At 37.0% G+C, this 18,058-nt stretch overlaps 1 protein-coding gene across 1 annotated transcript in view; it reads right to left on the bottom strand.

Annotated features, from left to right (window-relative positions):
* Positions 1–324: 324 nt before the first annotated feature.
* The window catches only part of LOC139136562 (PR domain zinc finger protein 2-like), a 37,375-nt gene continuing 19,641 nt past the window's right edge, over positions 325–18,058 (bottom strand). Inside the window, exons 5-7 of the mRNA XM_070704300.1 lie at positions 17,835–17,990; positions 10,897–11,458; positions 325–10,168 (exon numbers count right to left, since the gene is read on the bottom strand). Of these exons, the coding sequence (XP_070560401.1) occupies positions 5,064–10,168; positions 10,897–11,458; positions 17,835–17,990 (5,823 nt within the window). The 3' untranslated portion in view covers positions 325–5,063. The remainder of the gene's footprint in view (positions 10,169–10,896; positions 11,459–17,834; positions 17,991–18,058) is intronic.

The raw sequence follows: 18,058 nt of genomic DNA, 5'->3' as shown, positions 1-18,058 counted from the left end.
TTCATACGCTGTGGTTTAGCCATAAAGCTTCACAGAGCAAAATACTTTTTTGTAATTGGCCAGTAGAGTCCTCTAAATCATCTCCTCATAGCAGTCATTTTGTAACTTTGTCTAAAAAGCACCACATTTACATTCCACAACCAAATAATGATTGACCATGGACTCAATGTCACAAGATGAAGGCGTTTGGTAAATTGCAAAACGTGTGTTCCATGAAATTGTTTTAGCTATGTTGGCATGAAAGACTGTTGTCATGGTTACTACTGATAAAATTTGTCCTTGTCATACATGTAGGTTATGTTATAACATGAATCAGACCAGACATTTATTTCATATTACTAGATGCACAGCTTTATTTTTACAAAGAGAATTTTACAAGAACCTGTTTTATGAAAGCCATTCATTGCTACAGCACCTTTCATACTCCTATAAAGTGAGGAAAAAATTCTCATAAATCGTAAATATATTAACTTGTTCCATAACAAACAAAGTTTGCAAAATATGCTCTGATTACTGACAAAGTGGATGAAAATTGCAATCAAGTAGCTGTGTTTGTTTGCATTACTGTATTGCAGCTGACACGGGATGTAATTACATTGTTACATTGCAAATAAAGTCCACATGATCTAAGCTTATACATGTAAAATGTAAACCAATGAAAGAGGACCTTATAACTGTGTTGCATGTCAGTGTCATGCGCAATATAAACCAATGAAAGAGAAGCTTATAACTGTGTTGCATGTCAGTGTCACTGCAGGGGATCCTGAAGTCACCATGGAATGACACTGATTGTGTAGATAATTATCAAGAATCTTACCAGAAACACACACTTACTGACTGACAAAGCTCATCTCTATCATCGAAAGAATCCACTACTAAATGACATCAAATCATTACTAGTGTCACTGTCTAAACATTCAAAAATTGGCTAAAAGAAAACTGGATAAAGTCAAACTTACAAAATGCTAACACCCACAAACTTTTGATCTTTCTTATGAAGAATTTAAATGTATTTATGCCAAACTTGAAGGATAAAGCAAATGTACATTGACAGATTGAGAAAATCTTTAACATGCAATATCTATTACATGTAAAAGATAGATGTAAGACAAAAAAAAGGTGATTTTGTCCAAATAAAGATATGCATGACATCTTTGATAATAGTATGTTATCTATGAATAATAGTATTGTATGACCTACAATGACCTACAAAGGTCAATCACATGAGATGAAGCTTGTGCACTTTTCATATCACTGATACAATCTGGATGTAAATTAATCTTAGGCACTCCAGTAGCAAAAGATCATTGAAGTAACAGACAACTGGATCACAGACAGTGGACAATGATGACTGCTAATATCTCTAGAACATTACAAAACAGTTTGAAAATTTATCAACAGCAGCTGTTATATATGCTTTGACTGATTTAAGATATAACAGAACAAACAGGTCAAACTGTGATGTCTCTAACTACATAGTTCAGTTTGACTTCAGTAGATCAACATCTTACAACAGATAGTGTCATCTGAATTCAGTATGGTAGAATCATTTCCCAGATCTCAAATGATGATCTACAGATAAAGGACATAGCCTCAACAAGGTTAAGACTATTTGCAGACCCATACACATATCAATCTAAAAGATGTGCAACAGTAAAATGTAAGACTTTTTAAAGAAAGGTACAAGTTGAGAACAGCGCCATTCCTTAAAAGACCCTGTAAAAATGAAATATACAGTGCATGGATATCTACAATGGAGCAATGTGTAACGTTACCCGGTACAGTTACATTGCCTTGGTCTGAATAGATGCCACACTGTCACCACTATCAGGATGTGTGTACTATTCACAAAGTCTCTATCATAAAATGTACCCTTCATGAAGTCTACAAATGCATATGTATCTTCCCCGTTGGCACTTCATGACATTCAACTGATGATAATATCACTGAGATGTGCTGAGCAAATGGGATCCTACTGTAAGTGGCTTTAGTTTGTCTGACGGAGATTAAGTATTATGTGCTAGCATATGTTAGTGTTACAGGTGTTGAAGTCTTCATGAAGACACATATAATAGACACTACTTACTTGAACTGCACAAATTTTCAGAAATGATAGGGTTGGTGAATAAAACAGAGCAGTGTTCTGATACAAGTCTGTGTGAAGCAAAAGGATAGAAGGGACTTTATACACTATTATTTACAGCTAGCATTAAATGAAGTTGTCATTATCACACAATTTAGATTAATTCTGTGACTTCTATTCATGGATTGTTGAAGAGTAGCCCAGACCTTGCTTAGAATTATTGAATGAGATCTGTGAATTAATGGAACAGCAAATACTCAATGCCATGGCTGTACAAATACCATAGAGGATACAGAACATAAAAAGTTACAAAACAACTTCCCTTAAGACATAAACTCCAAATATCACCCAAAATAGTCTTTTTTACATCTTTCATAATGCTTGGCTATCTTGAAACAACTATTGCATGTCACACTTGCATGTCAAAGCTAACGCTTTAAGGCATCCATATGCGTATGGCACAAACTTTTATGAAAAGTAATAAGAAGAATTCTTAACTAATATACAAATGACCCAGTTTTTATCTAATTCCAAGTCTTCAAAATAACAACTTTGCTTCTGATCTTGGTAAAGATACTATCTTAACTTTGACCTTGAATCATGTAAATTCCATTTATTCAAACTCAATCATGGCCAAAGCATATAACTGGTAACAGTAAAACCTACTCCAACAATGGCAATAAAGTTTAACTATCTACAATTTCAATGAACTGTAATTATTGCAAATTACAGGAATAAGCTGTATCTACTCAAACTATTCAACAATCTGAGCATAAAACAATAAAACAAATTAAATGTATCAATTACAAGTCAGAATTCTATATTCAGCTAGCTAGTCAAGTTGCATATTATCATTATCCTAATAATCTACTGTCTTAAAGTTTGAAACCAAAACCTGAATATGACATATTTATTCAGATTTTCATCTTTGACTTATTTCAGTTTACAACAGTGTTCCCACTCTATGAATGAACAGATTTCAACAAAGCCATATCCAGTGTAAAACTTGAATACATGATAATGTGAACAGAATATTAGCACTGCAAATAATTAACATGCTAAATCACAGAGAGGGCCAACACTTTGAATGAAAAATCATCTGTACATTTCTCTGATACACTGACAAACCACTGTCAAAATTTACAATTAATAGAGGCATATTGATGCTAACAGTAAACATCTCTGATTTAACAGTAAATATGAGTGAGCTTTTCAAAGTTTATATGTAAGTTGTACCAAGTATCTTGCATGTGAGTTTCAATACATTTTAACAAGTCATTGATACACGTCAACATCTGTCCACATGCATTATAAGTTGCTGATCCAAAGATGAATCTAAATATAGACATCAGGGCAACTGTATCTTCCTTCATATGCATGCTAATTTTGTCAATTTACATGACAGGAAAAGTACAAAATCATAGTACATCAAGCGTTTAACATTTATACATTCTTTAAGAATCCAGTAAACATTATAGAGCTCTATTGAAATCATAAGCCTTCTAAGCCATGATTTGCATGTACAAACACATTTTCAGGTATCCATTGATGGACAATTGCTAATTGAGAGTGGTAAAATTGCCATTTTACAGGTATCTATTAATGGACAATTGCTCATTGAGAGTGGAAAAATTGCCATTTTACAGGTATCTATTAATGGACAATTGCTCATTGAGAGTGGAAAAATTGCCATTTTACAGGTATCCATTGATGGACAATTCCTCATTGAGAGTGGAAAAATTGCCATTTTACAGATGGACAATTGCTCATTAAGAGTGGTAAAATTGCCATTTTACAGGTATCCATTGATGGACAATTGCTCATTGAGAATGGTAAAATTGACATTTTACAGGTATCAATTGATGGACAATTGCTCATTGAGAATGGTAAAATTGACATTTTACAGGTATCTATTGATGGACAATTGCTAATTGAGAGTGGTAAAATTGCCACATTACAGGTATCTATTAATGGACAATTGCTCATTGAGAGTGGAAAAATTGCCATTTTACAGGTATCCATTGATGGACAATTGCTCATTGAGAGTGGTAAAATTGCCATTTTACAGGTATCCATTGATGGACAATTGCTCATTAAGAGTGGAAAAATTGCCATTTTACAGAATCTACTGAAATTGAATCTAGTTCAGAAATCTTACTAGTTTTAAAGGGTGCATCATATGAAACCCTTGAAAATTAAGTCATCTTTTTCAAAATCATTCTGAGTTCTGTTATTTGATTGTTACAGGTGTAAAATGTGACTACATAAGCCTTCAAGTTTCATTTACAGCCAATGACTTACTTCCATCAACTGTGTTTCAATATTTTTGAACAGTGACCACGGACATGATTTCTGTAATACATTTTTACCTTCACAATTCATTTTATTCTTTTTCTTAATTCTTCAAAAAAAATTATTCTCAAACAAAGCCAAAAACTTCTGAAGTTCTTAATTTCTGTATCTGTACAAGAGCTATTGTCAGGCAGCTCATATATGACATGTTCCAACCAATCAATGTGAACATTTCAATAAAGTAACTAGCTAATAATAAGCTACATGTAACATGTACTGATGGCTAGGATCTTTGCCCTTTAACATGTACTGATGGCTAGGATCTTTGCCCTTTAACATGTACTGATGGCTAGGATCTTTGCCCTTTAACATGTATCAATGGCTAGGATCTTTGCCCTGTAACATGTACTGATGACTGGGCCAGTACAGATCAAATGTACTGGAACAAATCAAAACATTCAGTGTAAATATACCACTAGTTTGAACAGAATTTCAATACATTTTGTGTGTTGCCAGTAACCTGAAAATGGTTTTAACTTGTATACATTACGAGCTCTTTAATTAAAAAAACCAGCTTGGTATGTTCGACATTACATTGGTTGGAACAGTGAGATAGGCTGTAGTCACAGTCTGCCTCAATTATCTATTTCATTATAGAATTGCATATTCTAATGTTTGTCATTATTCCTCATTCAGTCTTCTTAACTATTTTATCCATACTTTCACTTTCTGTGGAATCCTGGACATCATTCAAATGTTCATTCTTACTTTCACTGAGTTCAACATTTGGCTTGCTTTCCAACACTGAAGTAATTTTCTCAGATAGTCCATCATCAGTGTTGACATCTTTGGTTTCTTGGTCGATACTTGTAGATTTCATGCTTACCTTGGTATCTCTATCCAAGTCTCTAACTCCTTTTTTAATTGGTGTTTTCATAAGTGTAGCAAGAGGTAACTCATCACTGTCAATAGAGTTTCCATCTTCAGAGTCTGTCTCATTTCTATTGCTGCTATTTTCACAAATATTTGTAGACACTCCCACACATGTCTCATTTTGAGCTAGGTCATGTAAACTGTTGTCTTGTATTTCCACAACTCTATCTTTCTCACCATGCTGCGTGGTCTGTTTTTCTTCCCTGAGTCTTTTCTCCAGAATACTCTGTGTGGCTGCCTCATTGACGAAGTGCACTTTGGTGATATCTTGATATTTTTCAACTATAGTGGTATTTAATTGATTATCAACTTTGCTACTATCATCTGTTGCTTTTACCACATTCTGTTTCAATTCTGTATTGGCCATTGGTTGTGCAAGACTTTCTTTTGATGTTACTTTGTGAGTTTCCACTGTTTTAGCTCTTTTCTTATATTTCTTTCTTGGTCTATCTCCAAGTATTTCCATCATCACAAGTTGTTCTGCTGTCACAGTTTCATCCCTTTGTCGTTTTTTCCTTCCTCCATGCTTTGTGCGTCTTCTCTTTGTTCCCTTTGTTGTTCGACCTTTGACACTGCTTGTTTGTTTGGTGGTTGTTTGTGCCTTCATTATTCTATTACCATCTGCATCTTTTCTCATATTGCAAATTTCTGTGTGTTTCTTTAAACTTTGAAGGTAAGTGAACTGTCTTGTACAATGAGGACATCTGTGTTGTTGCAGCAGTTCTTTACTTTTTTCATCATAACCTTCTCCAATTTTCTCCAGTGTTTTCTGTAGTGTTTCCTTTCTCAGTTTATCTCTGTTTGGACAAACCTTCATATGCCTCTCCAAATTAGTGATATTAGTAAACTCTCTCTGGCAAGCCTGACACTTGTATGTGTCCAGTAAATCAGCTTTTTCTCTTCGTCTTGTATGGTTTAATGGATTATAAAACTTCTGGCCAGGTCTTGCACGGAATACTTTACCAATCACTGAAGTCTGTTTCATGGCTTTTTGTTTCAGTTTTTTTGAAAATCCAAATCCCAGATTGTATCTCCTAGCATCGCTTCCACCTTGATTACTGTTCTTTGGTGGCCTGCCTTTTCTACTTCCACGTTTCCGTCTCTTGCCAGGCATTCTGCCAGCACATATGAAGATGTGTTCGTGGAATGCTGTGACATCATCAAATGTTTTATTACACTTTGTACATTGATTTGTTGGCAGTGAATTCACATATTCTTGAGCACTTTCCACAGTTGCTGTTCCTAGTAAGTCAATTCCTGGACGTAAACCTAAGAAAGGATGATGTCTTTGAGGATTGACTGGTTTCCTTGGTGATGAATCCTTTCCGTCAGCCTTTCTAGGAGAAAATTTCAAAGCTGAGGCTTGTTCTATTAGCTGACTGATTCTGCCCTGTTCTGCTGCACTGGATGCATTTTCTTTTGGCACCACTGATTTGGCAGGGTCTGTAAAATTCTGCCTTCTTAAAATTCCAGCCCCAAGTTCTGTATAAGAGCATCTGACGTTTGGATGGAGGTCCACTTGATGCTGCTCCAAATTTGAGAGATATGAAAATTCTCTATTACATGCAGAGCATGCATAAGTTTTCCCAACTCTGTGTTTCTTTGATCTATGCTGGACAAGTAGATTGGCATCTTTATACAGCTGAATGCAAAATTCACATTTAAACTTCCAGTCATCAGCATGTACAGTGACATGTTGATGTAAGTCCTTCATTGAACTGTACGGTGCTTTGCACACATTACAGGTAAATGCTTTGTCTTTATTGGCAGATAAACTATCAACCATTTCCTCTTCGGTGAGTATCTTTTCATCAGTAGGGGACATTAAAAGTAAATCTTCTTGACAGACTGCTGTAATACCATCTGACTGGCTTACAGACTGTTGGTTCCAACTCTGTTTGGTAATAGCATAACCAGCCCGTGCCAGTAGTCCTTCAGATCTTGTGTAAGGTGTTGTAACTTGACTTGATAAACCAGTCTTTGTCAATGTTGATGACTGCATGTTTTCTTTTGAGAAAATAAACGTGTTCTTACTTCGTGGTGTGGTCTCTGATGTTGATGGACATGACAGGTCTAATGGCATATCTGAATCTAAACTAGTGTAGGGTTTAGAGACAGCATTTTTATCTTCATCCCGTGGACGTTTGATACTGAGATCTAAGACATCATCAGGTTCTGTATATGATGCTTGTCTTTTCAACGGATGAGATGCAGAGAACAATGGAGAAGTCGGTATGGATGATGTTTTGCTTGGAGAAGATCTGAAGCTGACTGGTTTTGTATCACCAATAGGACTTTTCTGTGACGGTGATGGCATGGCTTTCGCTGTCTTTGCCAGCCCTATCTTTGAAGTGGAGCTTTGTGGATTATATATTGGACTTCTCTGTTTCAAGTTTTGTGTGATTGATGTTGGTGAATTCAGCACTTTAATTGGTGATGGATACTGTTTTGTCTTTGTCATTCTTACCCCTTGAGAGGCAGGAATGTTGCATTTCAATGCCTCACCAGTTTTTGCTGGTGTATCCATCTCTCTGGGTTTGAAAAATGGACCTCTTGGTGATCTTCCAGCTGATCTTGTTGCTCCAAGGTTTGACTTCACTCCTGATGCTGAAGTCTTTTTCTGAGATGCCATCCATGATGGACTTCGCTGTGGAGACTTGGATTGGCTCTTACTACTAGACCTTTGACCTTTATGAAGTGAGTGTGCCTCTGCTGTTTTGATAAAGATACCACAGTCCTTTGGTCCACTGCTGCCTTGGTATGGAGGCCTTGTGTAAGGACTTGGTGGCAGTATTATATCTGATGTACTGTCAACTGATTTTACTGATGAACTATCTGAACTTCTTCTTGAACTGACTCCACCAGCTACTTTGCCTTGATCTTTTATCTGTTTTGAAACCAGTGAACCTTGGGAGGGTTTTGGTGTAGTACCACTCTTGACCAATTTTTGTACATGTTGTTTGATAGCTGGCATGAATCTGCTCTTAGCACTTTCAGTTAATACTGAGCCTAGAATGCTCTTTCCTGAGTCACCTGTTGATTTGATACTACCTGAGTTTAATGTCTTAATCTGAAATGTTGATTTAGAAAACTGACTACCAGGGGAATTTGTTAAGGGTATGGCATCCACTGTGAAACTTCTTGAATTTGTGTCAGCCATTTCTGAGTTGATGCCTTGATCAGACAAATCTTCTCCATCTTGAATCAAATCTTCATCTTGGTTAGTTTGAATTTTGCCATCCAGATATTTACTCAGGTTTTCTGATATACTGTCAGAAAGTCCACTCATGTCAACATAGCTGTCTGCTTCATCCTCTTCATCCGTGTTAACCACACTTGATCCATACTTAAACTTTTTCTTGGATGGTTTACTGTATACGTCTCTGTGTGCATGGCTTGCATGACGCTTCAAACTTGTTGGATTATTAAATATTTTTCTACACCATGGACAGGAATGGATTTCTTCTTCATGTTCTGCCTGCGTGCTAGAATCTTGCTCCAGTTTCATTTTTTTCTTGGTTGATCCCTCCGGAATTTTTTCCTCATCTTCAGCTGTGTCTTCCGAAGGCAGTTCATCAGTTCCATAGGATGTAGAGTCCTGAACTTCACCATGTTCACTCAGTAAATGCTTCTGTAGATCACTAGCTTGAATGAAACTGATTGTACATCTCTTACATGGATGTTTTTTATCTCTTGAGTGAAGTCTTTCATGTCTTCTCACATTGGTTGTGGTACTGAATCCTTTACCACAATATTTACATAGGTGTGGTTTTTCTCCAGTGTGTGTCAATAGATGGCGTTCCAATCCCTGCTTGCATAAAAACTTGCGGTAGCATTTTGGACATTCCATTATCCCTTGTTTTGGGTGGGTCAGCATATGATTGCTTAGCCTCTTAGGTGATTTCAACACCTTGCCACACAGCTTGCAGGGGTAGGTTGGTTTCTTAGCAACATCTTTTGTAACCTCACTCAGTCTATCTTCATCAATAACTAAGGCATCAGTATCGCTTGCATCATCATCAGCAGCACCATCATCATCTTCATCTTCTTTGCCATCATCATCATTTTGGGAATCTAATAATTCATTATCTTCATCATCTTCATCTTCCATTTCCACTTCCACTTCCTTGGAAGGTTTTCCTGTTTTCTCACTCTCTGTCATTTCATTTTCACTAGCTTTATCAAACTCTGCTGTATTGCAGCTATCACCAAGACTCTTCTTATCTTCACAGCTGGAGGCCCTTGTTCGGATTTTTTCTCTCTGATGTGCAATCTTTGCTGGTTTGGCAGTTGGAGCAAGATTTTTATGCTTGTCTTCAACATGATGCTTGAAATAATGTCTCCTCAAACTGTGTGGATACTCAACCATACAGGAACACAGAGTACATTTGTACATGGGTTTTCTGCGTTTCCAACGAATAATATTGGCATCGGTGATCTCATACTTGAACTGTCTGATGTCGGTATAAATGATGGGTTGACCAGATTGATCTAGTCTAGGTGGTAAATACACAGGGTCAACTGATCTTTTAGTTTCTGCACCAACAAAGCTAGTATGTTTATTGCAATTATCTTCAAATGTGCTATCAGCACTTTTACTATCAGACGTAGCAGACTTGTCAGAGACGTCGCCTTCTGCATCATCATCTTCTTCTTCCAGATCACACTTCACTTCTGTATCGTCAACATCTTCATCAATTTCCATCGTTGTACTATCAGCTTCCACTATTTTCTTACCACTACTAACCGGTGTCTTCACAGAAGGGTCAAGTTCACTATCTGGTGACATTTTTTCAAGTACAGGCATGGATTCTTCTCTGGTACAGTCATCACTTTCCTCAGCATTGTCTCCTGTCTCACCTAAAATGATACCAATCAATTATTAATGAAGACCTCTGTCTTATCAGTTATGTTTTTCTATGTTTTACACAAAACTGGACTCTTCTACCTCTGTCTTATCAGTTATGTTTTTTCTATGTTTTACATAAAGCTGGACTCTTCTATCTCTGTATAGATTTACCTACACATTTTTGGGGAAGAACAGAGACTCTCAGAACTTAGAAGTGCAAAAATCAGATGATTTGAAGCAATTCAATATATATATTTCACCTTGTAAACTGAAACACTTCACAGAAAATTGGTTTTTTATTGTCTGTACACTGTGTAACATGGAATTTCAACAAACCAATTCTTTTACAGAGTACATTCTTTCAGTCATACACTCCTGCAACTAACTGAATTTATCAATAACAAATGATCAAGTTTAGAAATGCTGTGAAGTGTTGAGTTGATGGTCTGAACCACCTTGACTTGATCAAGGTCAAGGATAAAATTCCAATTACACAGAAATTCTTGAATTGAATTGAGATGTAAATAGCTCAGGTAAACCAGAATAAAAGTGATAACAAAGACATCATGAAATGGAATAACAATCCCATTGAGCCATAATTATCTGAGAAGGTTTCTAAGTTTTTTTCTGATGGAGTTGTAAATCAATTGGAATGGTCAAGATACTTGTTTACTGTGAAAAATCATGGTTCTGCTATAAAACTTAGATAAGTGTATTGGGTGACAATAAAAATACTTACCAGTTTCAACAGGATGATCTTCTGGTGTTTTATCCAACACAGGTAATTCTTCATTGTCATCATCATTATCATCATCTTCATTATCGGTGACTGTCTCTGCCTTCATATTCTCATCTTTTGGAGTGGTTTCTACTGCTGATGCTGTTTCTACTTTGTTTTTTCTCTTGCTGGAAATTGTCTTGTCTTTGTCTTTGTTATCAATATCTGTTTTCTTCTTGCTTGTCTGTGTTGTTTGTTGTTTACCAGTATTTTGTTTTCCATCTTTAATTTGCTGTTTTCTTTTCACAGGTGACTTGCTTCGACTGCCTTGCTTGTCTCCTTTCTTGGGTGTCTTGGAATCCTCGACATCTTCTTCTGTCTTCATTTCAGAATCTTCTGACTGCTGGGATGTCTTACTGGCAATATCTTCTGTAGTCTTGCTGTCCTTATCTCTGTCACTTTCTTCAAGATTTGTACTTTCTGATTGCTCTTCTGTATTGTTTTCATTGGCTGCAAGGTGATCTTTGAGTGATTCTGTACGTATGTTAAACCAACACAATAGTTCTTCATTTGGTTGTACATCCTGTGTAAGTATCAAAACAGAATAAAAAACAATGTAGTCGTTTCATAGAAATTATATGGAATTGAAAGATTATCTATCATTTTACATGTAATATTTTGGCAAACAAAAGTGGCATGAAAAGTACAGAAAACTTCAATTTAGGAAAAATCCTTCATGAATTATAAATACTATTTCATGATCGAAAGATTCCAGGACCAAAACGAGTGGTCAGCATGCTGAGTGAGTACTATGTAAAACCTGCAAATATGCCACATCTTTTTAATTTTTATAACTAGTTTGATTTTAGAACCATACACCAGAAAAATTACTTTTGATAGAAATAGAGTATGAAACAAAATATACACAAAGTAACGGACAACATTGTATGATATATGTATGAATGGGCTGACTGTGTGACAGCAATGAGAGCATTGACCAGCTTGTAAACACTGAGGGCGCTCTTCACATTGCATGCACGTCAATGTCACGTATCGACATATATCTAGTACATGTAGAATTTAATAAAGTGAAGCTAACTGAACAACATGAATTGAGGTCAGGTCAGAAGAGTCCATCTGTGGTTATTTTACAGATTTACATAGACACAATGAAATTACCATATAAACTGCTTTGCAGTCACTTTGGCTCAGCTATGCCGTTTCCAACAGAAATAAACTATCATACCGGTAAACTAATTAATATTGACAATATATATTACTAAATATCGTAGTATTACTCAAAAGGCATAAGCTGATACAAATATTTGATTTTCTCACTTTTTAACAATTGAACACACATTTTGGATCATCCATTTATATAACAAAAAACCCGGACTGGAGTTTCTGGGCAGATCTTGTGACAAAATGAAAGAATATCTCAATGCTATCTAAATGCTAATCTGAAAAATATAAAGACATCACCATTGCAGACCTGTACAGAAACAAGGAAACAAGTATCTCAGAAGTTTCCTTGATGTCAATTACACTGTAACAGGACATACACATGTATAAGTACAGAACTAGCAGTAGCTAATTGTGTCATAATCCCAAAATGTTAGCATGAGATTATGTATAGAAATGTACTTAACTATACATAACATGACTGGAGCAGTGATTCAAGACAACAGATGGAAAGGAACTTCTATTTGATAAGATTTATGTCACTCAAAGCATGGCCACTGATGCAGTTTTAAAATACCAAAATGCCCTGGCAGTAAATATAACTTAGTACTTCATATTTCTCACAATTAATCTAATCCACTTCAAATACCATCCCCCAAAATTGATAATTTCACAGAATATGGTAAATATAACATTTATAATTGTAAGGTTTTTTGTTATGTAAAATTTCACCACACTACTTACATGGTTACATCTGCCACTGACCATCTGAGCTGCTCTAATCAGCATTTTTTTACCTATTCTCACCAAAATATTTTCACTTTTGTATTGGTAATAACAAATGACCCTGTGTTCCAATATTGATGCACTACAATGTGACATATATTGCATAGGGTTTAGTTGATCTGCCAATGTTTAATATCCCTCATGACCCAACGGAATATCAATGAACCTAGCATATGTCCATAATTTTTTCTATATATCTTTCAAGTAGGTCTGAATGACATTATTTCCAGAATCTGTATCCCCAATCAAAGAGATATGAGATTTTTTTATCACACATTACAAAGATATCTGAAAATAGACAGGAATTTTTCAAACTGTATCATAAATTAATGAATCTGAATGAAACAAGTGGCTTCTCACATAAAGATTACTGAAAGTGACAGAAGCATGAAAATTGTAAATACAGACATAAAGTAAACAAATGTACGTAGTCTTTAACTCACCAAGACAATTTCATATTTCCCTGGGTTCACATTGTGGACCACTTTCATATTAATGATCATTTGCATAGATGTAGTACTAACAAGTTCACATAAACATCATTGTTTTTGTGATTCTGAATAAGATTATTTGTAGGAACATGCACATCCAACACAATTAAATAGGCAAATGTTGATACATGAAGATTTTTTTGACAAACAATTACAAAAATATTGTCAAATATACAAGATTGCAATTTCTGATACATAGTGCAGAGATCTGAATATAAAACATCATCAACAAACCAAAAGCTCACATTTCAAAACAATGAGACAGCATATTTCTGTGAAGTTTTTGCCAAAAGTCTTACAAAATATCCTGACACAGCATTGACATTTCATCACACACATCTGAATCCCAAAAATATATTCCACAGCAATCTGGCAAAAAGCTTTGAGAAAATTTTTGACTGATAATGAAAACTGTGACTGAGAAATCATTAAACATATAAATTGTTATGACACTTGCAAAATTCATAATGTGTAAAGGTTACAATTTTATTTTCATTTTCAAATCCTGGAATTTGTCATCAAAGAAATTTTGTGACTTCAAATAGTTCATTACGTAAATTTCAACGAATGCAAATGTAAACAGCGACAAACATGTGAGTTCTCAAACACATAGGATGAAGTACATCTGATATGCTACTCATTTTCTATTTGTTCTACTTGCATACATGTAAGGTACATGTACATTGCTCACCAATACAGCACCATATTATGCAGTTGTACATGGCCTGTCAGTATGAAATTCTCACATTCCTGGCCGCTGGGAGTGCGGGATCCACAGTGTGGGAAAAGTCGATCCCACACTCTCAGAAACCGTCCCACACTCTGCAGTAAATATTACACAAGCTCTGATTGGATGATAAACAGTCTGTTTTGTTCCACGCGCAAAATGTTATCCAATGGCACGACGAGTAACACATGGACCAGAACTATAAAGTAAGCAGGTCAAAGTACAGTGGCAGATGACAGAGTTGTCACGATTTTGGATAATGTTGTACGTGTCCAATGTGAATTTAACGCATTTTGTGGTCGTGTGAGAAAAAGAATCTCAAACACCAAGGACCTGGGATCAGATTTCTCACACGAGTTGGGGATATTTTGACTCACACGAGCCGCATTATGCTCCCATGGGACTTTGTCTGACCACGGTCCCACAGAGGGCTTTCAATTCGACAAAATGGAATTATTCACGTTTTTTATCTGTCACTTCTGAACGTCAAATACATGTTGACCCCGAAATTACTTCAGTCAAGTCACTTCAATTAGTAAATTTTGGTACATTTACATTTCAATGTATGTTTGACTCGTCACGAAACAAAGGTTGCAGTTCTGGTCCAAGGACGTTCACGCAGGAGACACTATCGACTCAAGTCTACCCCGAAAATTTTGAACGTTTTTTAAAGCCGATAGACGCAAGTTGCTGTGAAGACCAGCAGCCCAAAACTGACAGAAAGAGTCTCAGATTTAATAGTATGTATCGCATTGATATAACTTTCAAAAAAAATGTTATGCTTTTAACTTTCTACAAACTGGAGGGACAGTACATTGTAATACAATACAGGACCTGTATAAATGTTTAGAACTTCTGTCGTCATATTTCCTGGTCGGATAAAGCCGCCTGCTTTAATTCACCGAAGCCTAGAATTGTATTTTACACGATAACTACAGAGGCAGATTCGGGCTTTAGCGGTAGCCATATTTGCTTGGAAATGCCCTATCGGACAGGGCATGCAGTTTGCAAACTGGATACTTTCGCGACTTATAGGTCATTTTGGAACTGGGTTTTCTCATTTCACATTCTGGCATCTCAGTGCCTGGTTTAGTCGTAGAGTGTACTACTGACCCTCTTTCAACACAGTGCATGCGTGATGGCTCAGATATTTTTGAAAAGGGACAAGCACCGGACAGACCGCGGATGTATTTTTGTACGTGACATCCATGGACCACGGTCCCTCTACAAAACTCCGACTTGGCATCTCAGCAAAATGGTTCGCCGATTCGGCTAACATGTACCTTCGAAACTTCAGTTCGATTTTATTTCCGACAAACACGGCAGAATTAGCACGAAAAGTCAGTAAGCCAATGAAAACACTTGCATTTTCCTACGACATCACCGCTGACTTTACTTCAGTATGATAGTGACTCGATATTGCTAACTGCAGTGTCTACTATAGACAGTCGGATCCAGAGCAAAGTCGTTCGTGTAATTGTAAAAAGTTCAGGACGAAAATACAAGCTGTTGATTTCAAAAACAAATTTTATTTCGATGCTAGTTGTTATTTCCTGGGCGCTCTCGTTTCCCTACCTGTGTAAAAAGGATGCGTTGTTTCAAATACAACAAATTGACCGGGCAACAATTCAAAACTTGTTATTCTTCACCTTCCCTAATATAAAATGGTTTACAATCTGGTTCTTCTATGTATCAGGTTTCGCAATCATGCTTTAGTTCATGTACGATGTCTACTCTACGGCAAATGACGGACGAATTCATTCAGAAAATTCCCCTGGCATATTGCATAACAATTTGGTCAGTGCCTGTGATATTACTAATACGTATCATGAACTTTATTTATTGTAAATGGCCACAATAATGTTCACTTGTTGAAATTTTCACAAAGCACGTCCAACCACGGTCTACACGTCCGTGTTCCAACCTTAGACCACGATCCGTGAGAGGTCTAGTGTCGAGGTCCAGCAGAGTTTGAGGTAGATTTCTTCGGAGCTGTACGCATACTGTACGCATGTGATAATATCTTACTGTGACCTGTCTATGACTAAGATTTTTTTATAGATTTTAGAGTTGCCTTAGGCAGACAAAGAGAGTTTGGAGTTGGTTTTAGGACTCAAGATTATTCAGTTACTCCCAGCCGCCGCTATTTCAGTTAGGCAAGTGTAGCAATGTTGTCACCGACAACTACCTCTGCACGCACATTTTTTGAGTTCGATACCCGCATCGTGCGGGCACATTTTGTTCAGTGCGGGCACAGTGCCCGTAAAGTGCTCGCACAGTGCTCCTAAAATGCTGGCACTTCACACCCAATTGTGCTGGCATAATGCGCTAAGAGTGCTGGCATTGTGCTCGCAAAATGCCAGCACAATGACAGGTTCTGCATGGACTGTACTGTACTAGTTTTCATACAGGTGTTGGTTAGGGAAGCTGTTACAGGCTAACCTAGCCAAGCTGTGTGGATCAGACAATACTAGTTTTCATACAGGTGTTGGTTAGGGAAGCTGTAACAGGCTAACCTAGCCAAGCTGTGTGGATCAGACAAAACTAGTTTTCATACAGGTGTTGGTTAGGGAAGCTGTAACAGGCTAACCTAGCCAAGCTGTGTTGATCAGCCAATACTAGTTTTCATACAGGTGTTGGTTAAGGAAGCTGTTACAGGCTAACCTAGCCAAGCTGTGTGGATCAGACAATACTAGTTTTCATACAGGTGTTGGTTAGGGAAGCTGTAACAGGCTAACCTAGCCAAGCTGTGTTGATCAGCCAATACTAGTTTTCATACAGGTGTTGGTTAAGGAAGCTGTTACAGGCTAACCTAGCCAAGCTGTGTGGATCAGACAATACTAGTTTTCATACAGGTGTTGGTTAGGGAAGCTGTAACAGGCTAACCTAGCCAAGCTGTGTTGATCAGACAATACTAGTTTTCATACAGGTGTTGGTTAGGGAAGGTGTTACAGGCTAACTTAGCCAGGCTGTATGAATCAGACAATACTAGTTTTCATACAGGTGTTGGTTAGGGAAGGTGTAACAGGCTAACCTAGCCAAGCTGTGTGGATCAGACAATACTAGTTTTCATACAGGTGTTGGTTAGGGAAGGTGTTACAGGCTAACCTAGCCAGGCTGTATGAATCAGACAATACTAGTTTTCATACAGGTGTTGGTTAGGGAAGGTGTAACAGGCTAACCTAGCCAAGCTGTGTGGATCAGACAATACTAGTTTTCATACAGGTGTTGGTTAGGGAAGGTGTTACAGGCTAACCTAGCCAGGCTGTATGAATCAGACAATACTAGTTTTCATACAGGTGTTGGTTAGGGAAGGTGTAACAGGCTAACCTAGCCAAGCTGTGTGGATCAGACAATACTAGTTTTCATACAGGTGTTGGTTAGGGAAGGTGTAACAGGCTAACCTAGCCAAGCTGTGTGGATCAGACAATACTAGTTTTCATACAGGTGTTGGTTAGGGAAGCTGTAACAGGCTAACCTTTGCCAAGCGGTGTGGATCAGACAATACTAGGTGTGAGTTGGCTACCCACTACCTTCTGCACCAGAGTCACTCCTAATTGTGAGTCCTGAGGACATCTGCAGGTTTTGCATAAATGAACTGACACTTCATAACTATTGGATGACAGTTATGTAGCAGCAACTAATTATGGCAATTCTGACATCTGAAAACATTTCAATGAATACAAAGTGTAGACTGTATTGCTTTACTTGTGTATATATATTCTTATTTCAATCATACCAATTCCATACTACAGTGCGCTACATCAACTCACCTTAATAGTTTTATAATATATTTGTTTTTGTTGCTGCAGGGCAATCATATTCTGTTCTTCATTGTAACGAGCACATTTGATGTATCTCATCCAGTTAGATTTCTTGGGATTGGCAGCATCAATACAGAACAGTCGACGTCCTTTAGGTCCTCTGATCTGTAAAGTACAGGTATAATGAAGTCTGTAGTCACACAGTATTAGGATGCTAGACAATTTCATCTTGT

This window comes from Ptychodera flava, chromosome 7 (assembly GCF_041260155.1).
Source record: "Ptychodera flava strain L36383 chromosome 7, AS_Pfla_20210202, whole genome shotgun sequence".
NCBI lineage: Eukaryota > Metazoa > Hemichordata > Enteropneusta > Ptychoderidae > Ptychodera > Ptychodera flava.
The sequence above is the reverse complement of the archived record's forward strand: the minus strand, read 5'-3'. Positions and strand labels throughout refer to the sequence as shown.